The sequence below is a fragment of the Papio anubis genome, chromosome 10 (genome assembly GCF_008728515.1).
Source record: "Papio anubis isolate 15944 chromosome 10, Panubis1.0, whole genome shotgun sequence".
In the NCBI taxonomy this organism is placed as follows: Eukaryota; Metazoa; Chordata; class Mammalia; order Primates; family Cercopithecidae; genus Papio; species Papio anubis.
Genome location: NC_044985.1, coordinates 53,695,495 through 53,710,922, shown reverse-complemented (window position 1 = coordinate 53,710,922; position 15,428 = coordinate 53,695,495). Strand labels below are relative to the sequence as shown.

The 15,428-nt window shown below is 36.7% G+C and overlaps 1 protein-coding gene across 12 annotated transcripts in view; it reads right to left on the bottom strand.

Moving 5' to 3' along the window:
• UBR3 (ubiquitin protein ligase E3 component n-recognin 3) overlaps nucleotides 1-15,428 on the bottom strand; it is a 263,282-nt gene that overhangs the window by 105,122 nt on the left and 142,732 nt on the right. For 7 of the 12 annotated variants that reach the window (XR_004176549.1, XM_031651339.1, XM_031651340.1 and 4 more), the window contains 2 exons: nucleotides 14,700-14,837; nucleotides 1,501-1,650 (listed from right to left, as the gene is read on the bottom strand). Coding sequence is in view for 11 of the 12 variants with exons in the window: in XM_031651339.1 (XP_031507199.1) it covers nucleotides 1,501-1,650; nucleotides 14,700-14,837 (288 nt within the window). In the remaining variant the exon portion in view is untranslated. The remainder of the gene's footprint in view (nucleotides 1-1,500; nucleotides 1,651-14,699; nucleotides 14,838-15,428) is intronic. The other 5 variants (XM_031651349.1, XM_031651343.1, XM_031651344.1 and 2 more) reach the window with 1 other exon arrangement.

The window sequence follows — 15,428 nt, the reverse complement described above, 5'->3', positions numbered from 1 at the left end:
CTGGGGCAGAGATTTTGTTTTGTTTCTTACTAGAACAGTGCCTGGCACCTAGGTGCTCAATAAATATCTATGAAATAAATTAATAAATAAAACAAATCATTAAGTTGATAACTATATAGTATTTAGTCAAAAAGTTGAAAGTCAACTGCCAATAATCTAATAAACTGCTTTCCTAAGAGTAGTAGAAAGGAAAAGAAGCTGTAAAAGTAGTTAATACTTCCACACATTTCCCTTTCAGTAGGCATTTCTGATTTTGACAGCTCTATTTCAATGTCCCACTAAATCAGGGTTTCCCAAATCAATTCATTTTAGGCAAGAAGAGTAACAGAATAAACGAATTTACTATGCACCATATTGGATTCTTTTTGCTTATATTACATTACTTAACCAACACAAAAATCTTCTAAAGTCAAGAAAATAAGATATTTGGCCACATGAAGTAAAGCAATACCATATTTGAATTCAGGGGAGTTTATAATATCTAACTCTTTCCACTTTACCATACGAATTCAGAGACTTAACAACCTAGGAAAAAATCCTCTGGAGAAATATGTAAGAATTTTATTTTCTCTTTATTTTACACATACTCCTGTTGGAAAAGGATTAAATTCATTGTGACTAGATTGTGTAAGAATTATCACTACCCTCAAAAATACTTCATTACAGAAGACAATGGACACCATTCAGATGAATCCTTCAAACTTTTAAAATTATACGTTTATAATTTATAATAAAATTACACAGTTTAAAACTATAGACTGGTAAACATACCATTTCACAGACTGAACAAATAAAGGCAGAGCTGTCTAAATATGCCTTGTGTAATTAAAAACTGACAATATTTATGGGCTAAGGAGTTTTCCAGATCTTAGAACAATTTTTTTTTTTTTTTTTTTGAGACAAGAGTCTCACTCTGTCACCCAGGCTGGAGTGCAGTGGTACAATCTCAGCTCACTGCAACCTCCACCTCCCAGGTTCCAGCAATTCTCCTGCCTCAGTGTCCCGAGTAGCTGGGATTACAGGTACCTGCCACCACACCCGCCAATATTTTGTATTTTTTTAGTAGAGACAGGATTTCTCCATGTTGGCCAGGCTAGTATTGAACTCCTGACCTCAGGTGATCTGCCCACTTCAGCCTCCCAAAATGCTGGGATTGTAGATGTGAGGCACCACACCCAGCCAGAACAATTATAATTACCAAGAAAGCTGAATGCAGTTATTGGACACCTAGCATTTAAAGAAAAAAATTGTGTAACCATATAGCAAGATCTTTGTTAAGAGTTTCTTCTAACACTCATGTCCAGGAAAGTAAGATATAACCAGATAAAGAATCTTTGTTATTCGGATCTAAATCGATCCTTGCTATGAAGGATCTAAACTGACCCTTGCCTAGTTATAAGTAAACAAAGATATCATTTTCATTTAATACAGATATTTATTAATCTGTTGTATATACTTCGGCTCTAAAATGTTCCCATGAAAAAATTACTTTGACTTTACCTGAGGATGCTTGTAACAGTACAACTAATCCAGTAGGTCGGTCTTCAGAGGAGGGGCCACTCTGTCCACAAATAACACAGTCATATACTGCCTCGGAAACCTGTGGTTCTGCCGTGGTGATCTCCATAGGTATATCATTCTCAGGAGAATCTGAGGGAAAAAAGTTACATCTCTTTAATTCCTTAGGAGGAAAATCTCTCTTCCATGAAAGTGTGAGGGAAAAATCAAGTTCAAACAATTTTTAGCTTCAATACCAATAAAGTATATAGTAATAGCACTGTGGAAAAAATTACCTTACTCAAATAAAATATTTAGACAGATAAAATAATGCAAAGACTTTAATAATGAAAGATTTAAACTAAAATATGGTTAAATATACTTCTAGTGTTGTATCATTCAAATATAAAATAGATACAGAAAACACAGAGGCAAAGATTATTTGTATCAAAAGATAAATATTTTAAAATAACATGTTACAGAAAGAAGGGAGATGTTCGTTTTAATCTTCCTTGAGGCACCTAAGGGGATATTCACAACAACATGACAGCTCTTGGGAAAATATGGTAGTATTTACTAGAATACAAAAGAGAAAAAAAAACTATTTCTTTCTCACTCTCAATTTTAGTGATTGTATCTCAGAAATAGTAGCTATCAATATATTTTTTTATGTAGAGAAATCATAAAGATATGACCATATTATATAAGAATAAAGCAGAACTCATTGAAAATAGCAATAATCCTCTGGTGATATAATGTTATTAATAGCAAAAATAAAATATTGAGCTAATAATTATTTCCAGATAAAGATACTTAAATTCATGAAGATAAGTGATGCTGCCACTGGTGACAAAGAAATGGGTGGAAGAGACTGGGAAGAACCGGGAAGCAGAAGTTGCTTTATGAAATGTTTAAAAGATGGAGGCACATCTAAGTAAATATGTAAAAATATACGTCAGAAATAAGAAAAGAAAAACATCAAGTTTAGGTATTTTAAAATAAGAATTCATGCAGCTATACATACCTCTGATAGTTATGAAGAATGACTGAGAGGAAAAGGGACAGTAACCTAAAATAGAACTTTGGGTAATGCCTAGTATTAATGGAAATAAAAAGATGCCACCAAAGAAATTAGCAAAAAACAAAAACAAAAACAGTGCCTGAATAGAATCAAACCAAAAAGCACAATGTCTATGAAAATACATTAGTAGGTCAAAATGAAAAGAAGGTTTCAAAAGAAAAAAGTACCAGAGGCCATTAAGAATTGATATAAGGCCAGGCACCATAGTTCATGCCTGTAATTCCAGCACTTTGGGAGGCTGAGGTGGGCGGATCACCTGAGGTCAGGAGTTTGAGACCAAGCCTGACCAACATGGTGAAACCCCATCTCTACTAAAAATACAAAAAATTAGCCAGGCGTGGTGGCGGGCACCTGTAATCCTGGCTACTTGGAAGGCTAAGGCAGGAGAATCACTTGAACCCAGGAGGCAGAGGCTGCAGTTAGCTGAGATCACACCACTGCACTCCAGCCTGGGCAACGAGAGTGAAACTACGTCTCAAAAAAAAAAAAGGAGGGAAAGGGAAGCAAAGGAAAGGAAGAAAAGGAAGAAGAAAAGAAAAGAGGCCGGGCGCGGTGGCTCAAGCCTGTAATCCCAGCACTTTGGGAGGCCGAGATGGGCGGATCACAAGGTCAGGAGATCAAGACCATCCTGGCTAACACGGTGAAACCCCGTCTCTACTAAAAAATACAAAAAAACTAGCCGGGCGAGGTGGCGGGCGCCTGTAGTCCCAGCTACTCCGGAGGCTGAGGCAGGAGAATGGCGTGAACCCGGGAGGCGGAGCTTGCAGTGAGCTGAGATCCGGCCACTGCACTCCAGCCTGGGAGACAGAGCGAGACTCCGCCTCAAAAAAAAAAAAAAGAAAAGAAAAGAAAAGAAAAATCAGTATGAAGACTTTTTGTGTGGACATAAGTTTTTTATTCAGTTAGATGAATATTTAAGAGCACAAGTGATGGATCATATGGTCAGATTAAGCTTAGCTTCACAGGAAAATGCCAACTTTTCCAAAGCAGCTGTACCATTTTGAATTCCAACCAGCAATGAATGAGAGTTCCCACTGCTCTGCATTCTCACAAAAAATTGGTAGCGTCAGATTTCTGAATTTAGCCATAGTCACGTAGTGGTATCTCACTGTTGTTTTACTCTGCACTTCCCTAATGATGAATGATGCTGAGCATCTTTTGACACACTTATTTGCCATTCTAGAATCTTCTATGTAAGGTGTCTATTCAGATCTTTTGCTCATTTTAAAAGCTAGGTTATTTGTTTTCTTATTGTTGAATTATTTCTATCTTTTGAATACCAGTCCTTTATCAGATGTGTGTTTTGCAAATATCTTCTCTCAGTCTGCGGCACACCATTTCATTCTCTTAACAGTACAATACCTCCTGGGGAACTGATGCCCTGGCTGAGCTACAGAGCCTAGGGCTAGGCTGATACAACACCCCCCATCCCAGGAAAACAGAGCAGTGGCTGAGCTGAGACACTCCTCCATACAGGTTAAACAACTCTAGTAATTTGCTTCCCTGGAGCTAGACTAGCCCCTAGAGTCTGAGCTGCTGAGACACCCTTCTCTATGGGAAGTGGACTCCCTGCTGTGCTGCTCCATAACCCTCAAGGGCCCAAGTGACATCTGTATTTGGCCATTCTGACATACTTGCTGACACTGCACCTGGGATCACAGAGTCTGGGATACTGCCAAGTCCCACCATCACAGTCTAGAGTCACCATTATACAGTGCTACATCCCCAGGGACCTGGCTGCCACTAAGCCCTACTGGCTCAGACTCCTAAATAGTGGCTATACCCCACATCCTGTGCTCAAACCTCAGGAGCACCCTTTCTTCCCCAGAGGCAAGATATGACCTGTTCCCCAGGGGTAAACAACCCAACTCCCTGAATCCAAGCTGCTAGAAGGTGCTTCAGAGTCACAGATCCTGTCTCTGTGGCAACCTAAATCTATCCCTACCACAGACAGCAAAATGGCATGCCAAAACCCAAGTGCCATAATAGGTTCATGAGACCCAGGCCCCACATTCCCTCCAAGCACCTGCACCTGGAACCCAGCACTGCTACTGGTACTCATAGGCCATGAAAGACATGACACCAAGAGGGATCCCCTTGGGTAAGTCTCCCCACTGTGGAGAAAATGAGAATAGGAGGAGCCCAAAAGGCCTTGCCACCAAGGACATTAACAGCTTGTGTCACCACTGCTGCCACCACAAACTTCTATAGCCTAGGCCATAGTTATTGCTGATATTGAAACCACCAGAGAAGCTGCATGGAAGTTATACCGCTATACTCACCCAGAAACAAAGTCACAACATCTTTCCTAGCCAGCACACTAAGATTCAACTGCAAGGTGAATCATTCTCTACAAAAGCCACTCTAGGAAGTTCAGAAGACACAATTCCACAAGATGTATAGATATCAATGCAGTGATACAAGAAACATGAAAAAGCAAGGAAATATGACATGACAAAATGAACTGATGGCTAATACTAGGTGTCAATTTGACTGCATTGAGGGATGCCTAGATGGCTGGTGGAACATCGTTTCTGGGTGTGTCTGTGAGGGTTTTCCAGAGGAGAATGACATGTGAGTCAGTGAATGAAAGAGGAACATCTGTACTTACTGTGGGCAAACACTATCCAATGGACTGTGGGTAAAGCTAGAACAAAGCAGTCAGAAGAGTGATATTCAGCTTGCTTGCCTTCCTCTCTCTCTCTCCCTTCCAGAGCAGAACACCTTTTCTCCTCCTCCCTTGGACATTTGACACCAGGTTCTTTGCCCTTTGGGACCTACAACAAAGGCCTCTTGGGGGTTTTCAGGCCTTCAGTCTCAGACTGGGTACTGTATTTTCAGCTTCCCTGGTTTTGAGGGTTTTAGACTTGGAATGAACCATGGTACTAGCTTTTCTCATCCCCGAGCTTGCAGATGGCCTATCATGGGATGTCACCTTTATAATTATATAAGCCAAATCTCCCTAGTAAACTCCCTTTCATATATATATATCCTACCATTTCTGTACCTCTGGAAAAACCTAATATAGATTTTCAACTTCATCTCTCTCTAGTAACAGACCCAAATGAAAAGGAAACCAACAAATTGCCAGAAAAAAAATTCAAAAGATGAATCTTAAGGAAACTCAATTAGATACAAGAAAATACAGATAGATAATTCAATAGAATCAGGAAAATTTCTTATGCATAAGAAATTCAACAAAGAGATAGATATCATGAAAAAGAACCAAACAAAAATCCGAAAGAGTTGAACCAAACAGCCAAATAAATAAAACAAAAATACCATAGAGAGCTTCAACAGCAGACTTGATCAAGTAGAAAAAGGAATTTCCGAACATGAAGATAAGTCATTTAAAATTACTTGAGGGGAAAAGAATATAAGAGTGAAGAAAGCCTACAAGATTTATGGAACACCATAAGTGAACAAATAAGAAGAGATAAAAAAAAAAAAAAAAAGGCATAGAAAACTAGTAATACCTGGAAAATTCCCAAGTCTGGAAGAAATATGGACATCTAGATCCAAGAAGCTCAAAAGTTCTCAAATAGATTAGACTCAAAAATGTCCTCCCCAAGGCAAACACAGTCAGATTGTAAAAAGCGAAAGACAAAGAGACAATTCTAAAAACAGCAAGAGAAAAGCATCAAGTTACATATAAGGGAATCCCCATTAGACTAAGAACAGATTTCTCAGCAAAAACCTTATAGGCCAGTAAAAAATAGTTATTTTCAAAGTTTTGAAATTTTGAAAGAAAACAATTGCCAACCAAAAATACTACACAGCAAAGCTATCCTACAGAAATAATGGAGAAATAAAGTCTCTCCTAGACAAGGAGAAACTGAGAGAATTCATCACCACTAGACCAAACTTACAAGAAATGCTCCGGAGAGTACTACGTGTGGAAACAAAAATGCAATAATCACCATCATGAAAAAATGAAAATGTATAAAACTCACTGGCAGACCAGATACACACAGCAGAAATTTTAAAAAATCAAATGTTATCACTGCAGAAAATCACCAAAACGCAATGATAAACAGTAAGAGAGAAGAAAGGAACAAAGGATACACAAAACAATCAGAAAACAATTAACAACAAAAAAAAGTCCTCATCTATTAGTAATAACCTTGAACGTAAACAAATTAAATTCCCCACTTAAAACATACACACTGCCTGTATGGATTTAAAAAAAAAAAAAAAAAAGGACCCAACTACATGCTCCCTACAAGAAATTCACTTTGCCAGTAAAAACACATATAAACTGAAAGTAAAGGAATTAAAAAAAAAAAAAAAAACTCATGCAAATGAAAAACAAAAGCAAGTAGATAAAACAGGCTTTATGTCCAAAACTGTAAAAAGAGAAAAAAGATGAATATTATATAATGATAAAGAGATCAATTCAAAAAGAGAAAATATATATATGTATATTTTTAATTGCAGATCCAGATATACAGGTCTGGATTGGGGGTCCCAATTCTGAATTCCTTTTTGTTTGTTTTTTTAGAGACAGAGTCTTGCTGCTCTGTTGCCTAGGCTGGAGTGAAGTGGCTATTCACAGATACAATCATAGCACACTGTAATCTTAAACTCCTAGCCTCATGTGATCCTCCCATCTCAGCCTCCTGGGTAGCTGAGACTACAGACACAAGGTACCATACCCAGACAAGAGGATACAACAATTCTAAATATATAGGCACTCAATGCCAGAGTACCCAAATATACCAAGCAAATATTAGATCTCAGGAAAGAGATAGACTCCAATACAATAATGGTTACAACAGCCCACTCTCATTACTAGACAAACCATCTAAACAGAAAATCAACGAAGAAACACTGAATTTAAACTGCACTTTAAGCCAAATAGACCTAATAGACTTTTACAGAACATTTCAACAAAAGCAGCAGAATACACATTCTTTTCATTAGCACATAGAACATTTTCCAGGATAGATCACATGTTAGGCCAAAAAACAAGTCACAACAAACTTAAAGGAATTTAAATCAAATTAAGTATATTTTCTGATCACAATGGAATACAACTGGAAATTAATAACAAGAGGAACTTTTGAAACTGTACAAATACACGGAAATTAAATAACATGTTCCTGAACAACCAATGGATCAAGGAAGAAATTAAGAGGGAATTTTTGTTGTTGTTGTTGTTTTGAGACAGGGTCTCACTCTGTCGTCCAAGCTGGAGTACAGTGGCATGATCTCTGCTCACTGCAACCTCCACCTCCTGGACTCAAGCAATCCTCCCACCTCAGCCTCTCAGGTAGCTGGACTACAGGCATGCACCACCACACCAGGTTAATTTTTGTATTTTGGTGTTTTGCCATGTTGTGCAGGCTGGTTCTGAACTTTCGGGCTAAAGCAATCCACCCGCTTGGCCTCCCAAAGTGCTGGAATTACAGGCATAAGCCACCATGCCCAGCCTTAAGAAGGAAATTTAAGTTTCTTGAAACAAATGAAAATAGAAACACAACATACCAAAACCTATAGGATACAGCAAAAGTAGAATTAAAAGGAAAGTTATAGCAATAAACACCTACATTGAAAAAGTAGAAAGATTTCAAATAAACAAGCTAATGATGTATCTCAAGGAACCAGAAATGCAAAAATAAACCAAACCTAAAATTAGCAAGAGGAAGGATATAATAAAGATCAGAGCCGAAATAAATAAAATTGAGAGTTAAAAAATGCAAAAGATCAATGAAATGAAAGGCTGGTTTTGTGAAAAGATAAAATTGACAAACCATTAGCTATACTAAGGAAAAATAAGAAAAGACTCAAAATAAAATCAGAAATGAGGAACACTACAAATGACGCCACAGAAATACAAAGGATCATTACGGAGTATTATGAACAACTATATGCCAACCAACTGGAAAACCTGAAAGAAATGGATAAATTCCTGGACACATACAACCTACCAAAATTGGACCAAGAAGAAATTAAAAATCTGAACAAATAAATAATGAGTAATGAGATTGAATCAGTAATAAAAAGTCTCCCATCAAAGAAAAGCCCAGGACCACATGACTTCGCTGCTGATTTCTGCCAAAATATTAAAGAACCAATACCAATTCTTCTCAAACTCTTCCAGAAAAATGAAAAGAAGGGAATTATTCTAAACTCATTCTACAAGGCAAGCACTGCCATGATACAAAAACCAGACAAAGACATAACAAAAAAAACTACAGGCCGATATCCCTGATGAACACAGATGCAAAAAATCCTTAACAAATACTAGAAAGCTAAAAGATCATTCACCATGATCAAATGGGATTTATTCCAAGGATTCAAGGATTGTTAAACATATGCAAATCAATAAATGTGATACATCACAGCAACAGAATGAAGGACAAAAACTGTACAACCATCTCAACAGATGCAGAAAAAGCATTTAACAAAATTCAACATCCCTTCATGATAACCCCAACAAACTAGGTATAGATGGAGGTATGTCAACATAATAATGACTGTATATGACAAGTCCAGAGCTAACATTGGAAAATGTTAACATTGGAAAAAGCTGAAAGCTTTTCCTCTAAGAACTGGAACAAGACAAGGATGCCCACTCTCACCACTCTTTTCCAACACAGAACTGGAAGTCTTAGCCAGAGTATTTAGGCAAGAGAAATAATGGGCATCCAAATGGAAAAGGAGGAAATCAAATTGTCCCTATTTGCAAATGACCTGACTTTACATATAGAAAATCCTAAAAGCTTTGCCAAGAAACTCTTAGAACTGATAAGCAAATTCAGTAAAGCTGCAGGATACAAAATTAACATAGAAAAATCAGTAGTGTTTCTATACGTCAATAATAAACTAGCAGAAAAATAAATCAAGGAAAAAACTCATTTACAACAGCTACCAAAAAAAAAAAAAAAAACCTAGGAACAAGTTTAACCAAGGAAGTAAAAGCTCCTACAATGAAAACTATAAAACACTGATGAAAGAAACTGAAGACATCACCAAAGAATGGACAGACATCTCATGTCATGGATTGGAAGAATATTGTGAAAATGACCACACTACCAAAAGTGATCTAACAATGCAATCCTTATCAATACCAATGACATTCTTCACAGAGATAGAAAAAGAGATAGAAAAATTCACATAGTATGGAACCACAAAACATCCTGAATAGCCAAAGCAATCCTGAGCAAAAAAAAAGAAAAAAGAAAAAAGCTGGAGGCATCATACTTCCTGACATCAAAATATACTACAAAGCTATATTAATCAAAATAACATGGTACTGGCATAAAAAACAGACACAGGCTGGGCTCATGCCTGTAATCCTAACACTTTGGGACGCTGAGGCGGGCGGATCATGAGGTCAGCAGATCAAGACCATCCTGGCTAACACAGTGAAACTGCATCTCTACTAAAAATAAAAAAAAAAATTAGCCAGGCACGGTGGCAGGCCCCTGTAGTCCCAGCTACTCAGGAGGCTGAGGCAGGAGAATGGCATGAACCCGGGAGGTGGAGCTTGCAGTGAGCCAAGATTGTGCCACTGCACTCCAGCCTAGGCAACGGAACAAGACTCCGTCTCAAAAAAGAAAAAAAAAAAAAGACACAAAGACAAATGGAACAGAATAGAGAACACAGAAATAAATACACATATTTACAGTCAACTGATTTTCAACAAAGGTACCAAAAGCATTCAGTGCTGGGGAAAAGACAGTCTCTTCAGTAAATGATGTTAGGAAAACTAAGTATCTATAAGCAGAAAAATGAAACTAGACCCTTATCTCTCAACATATACAAAAATCAAATCAAAATGGATTAAAGACTTTCTAATGCCTCAAACTATGAGATTACTAGAAGAAAACACTGTGGAAATGCTTAAGGCATTGGTCTGAGTAAAGATTTTTGTGTGTACAACATCAAAAGTACAAGCAACAAAAGCAAAAATAGATAAATGGGGTTATATCAGCTAGAAAGCTTTTGTACAGCAAAGAAAATCAACAGAGTGAAGAGACAACCTACAGTATGAGAGAAAATATTTGCAAACTATCCATGCAACGAAGGATTAATAACTAGAATACAGAAGAAACAAACAATAGCAGAAAATAATCCAATTTGAAAATGGACAAATTATCTGACAAGTCATTTCTCAAAAAAGACATATAAATGGCCAACAGGCATATGAAAAAAAAAAAAAAGGTCAACATGATTATTCATATGGGCAATACAAATCAAAACCACAACGAGATATCATCCATCTCACCCCAGTTAAAATAGCTATTATCAAAAAGAAAACAATCACAGATGCTGGCAAGGATGTAGAGAAAGGGCATGCTTGTATACTACCGGTAGGAATGTAAATTAGTATAGCAACTATGAAAAACAGTATGGAGGTTCCTCAGAAAAGTAAAAATAGATCTACTAAATGACCCAGCAATCCAAGTGCTGGGTATATATTCAAAAGAAAAGAAATGAGTATATTGAAGAGCTAGCTGCGTGTCCATGTTTATTATCACAATAGTGAAGATATCACCCTAAATTTCCATCAACAGATGAATAAAGAAAATGTGGTAGGTGGCTGTGTGTATAGAATGGAACATTATGTAGTCATAAAAAGAGTGAAATCCTGTCATTTACAGCAACATGGATGGAATTGGAAGTCATTATGTTAAGTGAAATAAGGTAGGCACAGAAAGACAAATATCACTTTTTCTTACTCGTGTATGGGAATTTAAAAAGTGAATCCTGTGAAAATAAACAGCAAAATGATGGTTACCAGACTCTGGGAATGGTTGGGGAGGAGGAGATGAAGAGAGGTTGGTTAATGGGTACAAACATACAGTTATAGAAGGAATAGGGTTTGATAGTACAATTGGGTAACGATAGTTAACAATAATTGATTATGTATTTAAAAATAACTAAAAGATTTGAAATGTTCCTAACACAAAGAAATGATAAATGTTTGAGGTGACAGACATCCTAATTACCCTGATTTGATCATTACACACTGTATTCATGTATCAAAATATCACATGTGCCTCATCAGTATGTACAGTTATTATGTACAAATTTTTTTAATATTAAAATTTTTAAAAAGAATGAAGAATATCTCCACACACTGCATGGTAGGATCCACTGGATATGATATTAAGTGAAAAAGCAAGGTAGGGAAAGTGTACATATATGTTACCTAAGAAAAGTATACACTTACCTAAGAAAGGGACTCTAGGAAAAATTAAGTATTTTATATTTAAATATAATATACATAATTTTATATATTTATATAAGAAGATATATTTATATCTCCAGCCCGACTTCTTATATAAATGGTAGCACACAAACATATATGTATTTGCTTATACTGTTAAAAGGATAAATCACAAATTAAGCTGTATTATTAAATAAAACAACTCCTTCCATCTATAACAATAAAAGTCAACCAAATCCTGCAATGTGGTAGCTCTTGGCTCAGACTCTCCTACTTTCCAAGGGAAATCTTAATGTATGCGGTCTGTGGACAGATGCTGTTCTTATCCACCCAGTAGCTATTGTCCTTTCTGATAATAACAGGCCTCAATTTTTGTTGACAAAAAATCACTCCTTCACCACCCTTTTCAATTCATATGATTTAGGTGGGACTGATTATACAACCAGGCAAGAGCGGTAGAGTCACAGCAAGGATTTTTGTTGTGTCTACTGGAAAAGCAGTGTTTTCAGTCTGTTTTTTAAAAATAAAAAAATAATACTTTTCCAGACACTCAGAATATCACTTCTATCCTGTGCCTGAAGCAATGAACCAACCATCAGGTCTATTAATTCTTATTTTGCAATTGATCTCATATCTATCCCTTCCTATGTATAGGCTACTAACTGTGTGTGGGGGTGGGGGCGTGGGGGGAGCATACTCTCCTCGATTTGCTTTAAATATGAATAGTAAAGAGCATACAAAACTTGTTGATTAACAGCCCTTGTTCCACAATTACTACTGTATAACCTCAAATTTACTTAATCTCTCTTAGCCTAGGCATCTGTAACTGGGATAATACCTATCTCATGGATGTGTCAAGACAAAATGCAATATACATAACGTATTATCACAGTCCTGAGTACACAGTTAACATACAAAAATATGTTTCATCCTCATCATGCTCAACCCCCAAAATTCATACTCTTGGACCCAGACTAAAAATAGAGGAAAAATTTTACGTACACAGTGTTTATTATAGTTAAAATTAGGGAAAAAAACCCTACAGTCCACTTGTGGGTGAATGATTAAGCAAACTGTAGAATAAAAATGATGACAGCAATAGCCAATGTTTATGTAATGCTTATTATGTATTCTATTCTAAGCATTTTAAATGTACCAGTACATTTGACCCTCCCAACCCTATGATGTAATCTAAAAATTTCTTTGTAACAATGTGAAAACTGAGGCAGACAGAAGTTAAGTAAATTACTCCAGGCAATGGAGTGTGACTGAGATATAAACCCAGTCAGGCTCCAGAGTCCATGCTCGCAACCACTACACTACACTGTTTCCCCAAAGAAGTATACAGACTTTAATAGTTACAAGAAGCTTTCAATAATAATGTAGGGAAATTCTTACACTAAAATATCAGGTAAAAAGGCATGGCATAAAATTGTGCTATACAGTATAATCAGTAGTGTACATTATTTGGATAGTGGGACCAGGGATAAAATTGTTCCTTCTTGATGCTTTTCTGTACTGTATAAATTTTACAATTAAAATCTAATATGTCTAATAACAGAAAGTAATTCCCAAATAAATTCTTATACTTTATTAAGTACTTGAACTCTCACTGGGAACGTAATTCTGTTGCATTTCAGCTATACCTATCTGACAAACCTGACAAACCTTACTGGATCAAGGTTATAATCTAATACCTTGACTCCTACACCTAGATGGCTAGTAAAACTAAATAAAGGTGGGGGAGAGGATAATGATCAAGAAAGAAGGATGAAAGGAAATGCAGAAGTAATACTGCCTCTTCATGTAGGAAACTTGATAACTACAGAAAGGCATTAAACAGACAGGCAAAAGTACTAATCACAGTAGAAATCTGTTGCATTCAGAGAGAAAAGTTTTTGTACTTAAACTACCTAATAATGTACTATATTTGATTAGAGGATTTATAATATACTGTATGTTATAAATTGGAAATATTTTGTATGTTAAGCTTCTACATTAGAATTTTTGTTATATACAAAGATATAGACACAATAAAAAGAAGCAACTACAGTAGTCTCCCCATATCTAGAATTTCACTTTCCATGGTTTCAGTTACTTGTGGTCAACCACGGTCAGAAAATATTAAACGGAAAATTTCAGAAATAAACAGTTCAACAATTTTAAACTATGCACCATTTTGAGCACCGTGATGAAATCTCATACTGTCCCATTTGGTCCTGTCCAGGATGTGAATCATCCCTTTGTCCAGAATATCCATCTCTGTTATCAGATCAACTGCTGTAATATCCCAATGACTGTGTTCCAGTAACCCTTATTTTACTTAATAATGGCCCCAAAGTATAAGAGCAGTGATGCTGGCATACCGTTGTAATTGTTCTATTTTATTATCGTGTTGCTAATCTCTTACTGTGCTTAATTTATAAACTTTATCATGTATAGGAAAAAACAGTATATATGGGGTTTGATACTACCCATGGTTAGTTTCAGCCATCCTCTGGGGGCCTTGGAACAGATCCCCGGTGATAAGGAGATACTACTATACAAATTATTTACGTTCTTACAACACAGATGTGAAATAAGACCAAAAAAAAGGGGAATTTGACAAATGAGGGAGAGGATCTAGCTAAGGTTAAATTGTATCAGTATGCTGCCAAGTATTAATAGTACTTCAGGTATAGGCCCTGCTTCGTGTGTTAATAATACTATAAGTACAAAATGTGACGTGTAAATAGTCATCAAAAGCAGAACAACATGTTTGCAAGTTTTATCTTGAGCAGTGGGTGAAAATGGGGTCTCAAATAGGCTTTTTGGGGTCAGATATCTTTGGAAAGAGACTGCTATAAATAAAGGGAATACAGAATCAGTGTGATCCGGAATCCTAGTGGTGTGGCCATGGCCAACATAAACAAATGAAATGCCCATAAATCTTTATTGCCTCACCTGTCACCACCGCAGCATGCAAGAACCGAGACTGGGAGAAAGTAGAGCTCATTATCCTGAAGACTTCTGTGAACTGCCTCTGTTTGCTAGCAATCATATTTGCCTGATCCCTCAATTGTTCTTCCTGTGCCCTGGCTACTGCCAAAAGAGGTCAAACCTTCCAAAAATTAGGACATGGAGTCAATAACTTTGCACTTATGACATTCAAATCTATGATCTTGACCATAACTGAGCTGTAAGCATTGTTTATCAATATTTATAGTCAGCTTTCATGACCAATGTCTCCCACTCTCCTCAGCAATTCCAAACTTCAGGTCACATTCTTTTTCACCCAGAAGAACTCACCTTTTACCTAACCCCTGAAAACTAAAGCAATCAAAGGTGATCTGCCTGAGCTTCCCATTTCCCTTAAAGCCAGTGGAACTTACCTCTATCTCCATCCATTCTTTCCTCCTTCCCTCCAGTTTCCTCAGAGGATAAGGTGACCATTCTCTTATTCAAGGCAATACCACCCAGTCTGCTCTGGGTACGTTGCTTAATTGATTCCTCAGAAAATTGTTTTTGTTTTGTCTCACTTGTGAGTGGGAAGTAGCAAATAAAAACAATTTCTTAAAGTATTAATTAAGCTTTTTTTCTTAGTTCTTAAAATTGCAAACATACTGACATGGATGAACTAAAACTATACATCAGACTAGTTACATCACCTCACAAAAAAAGGACTGCTCCTAA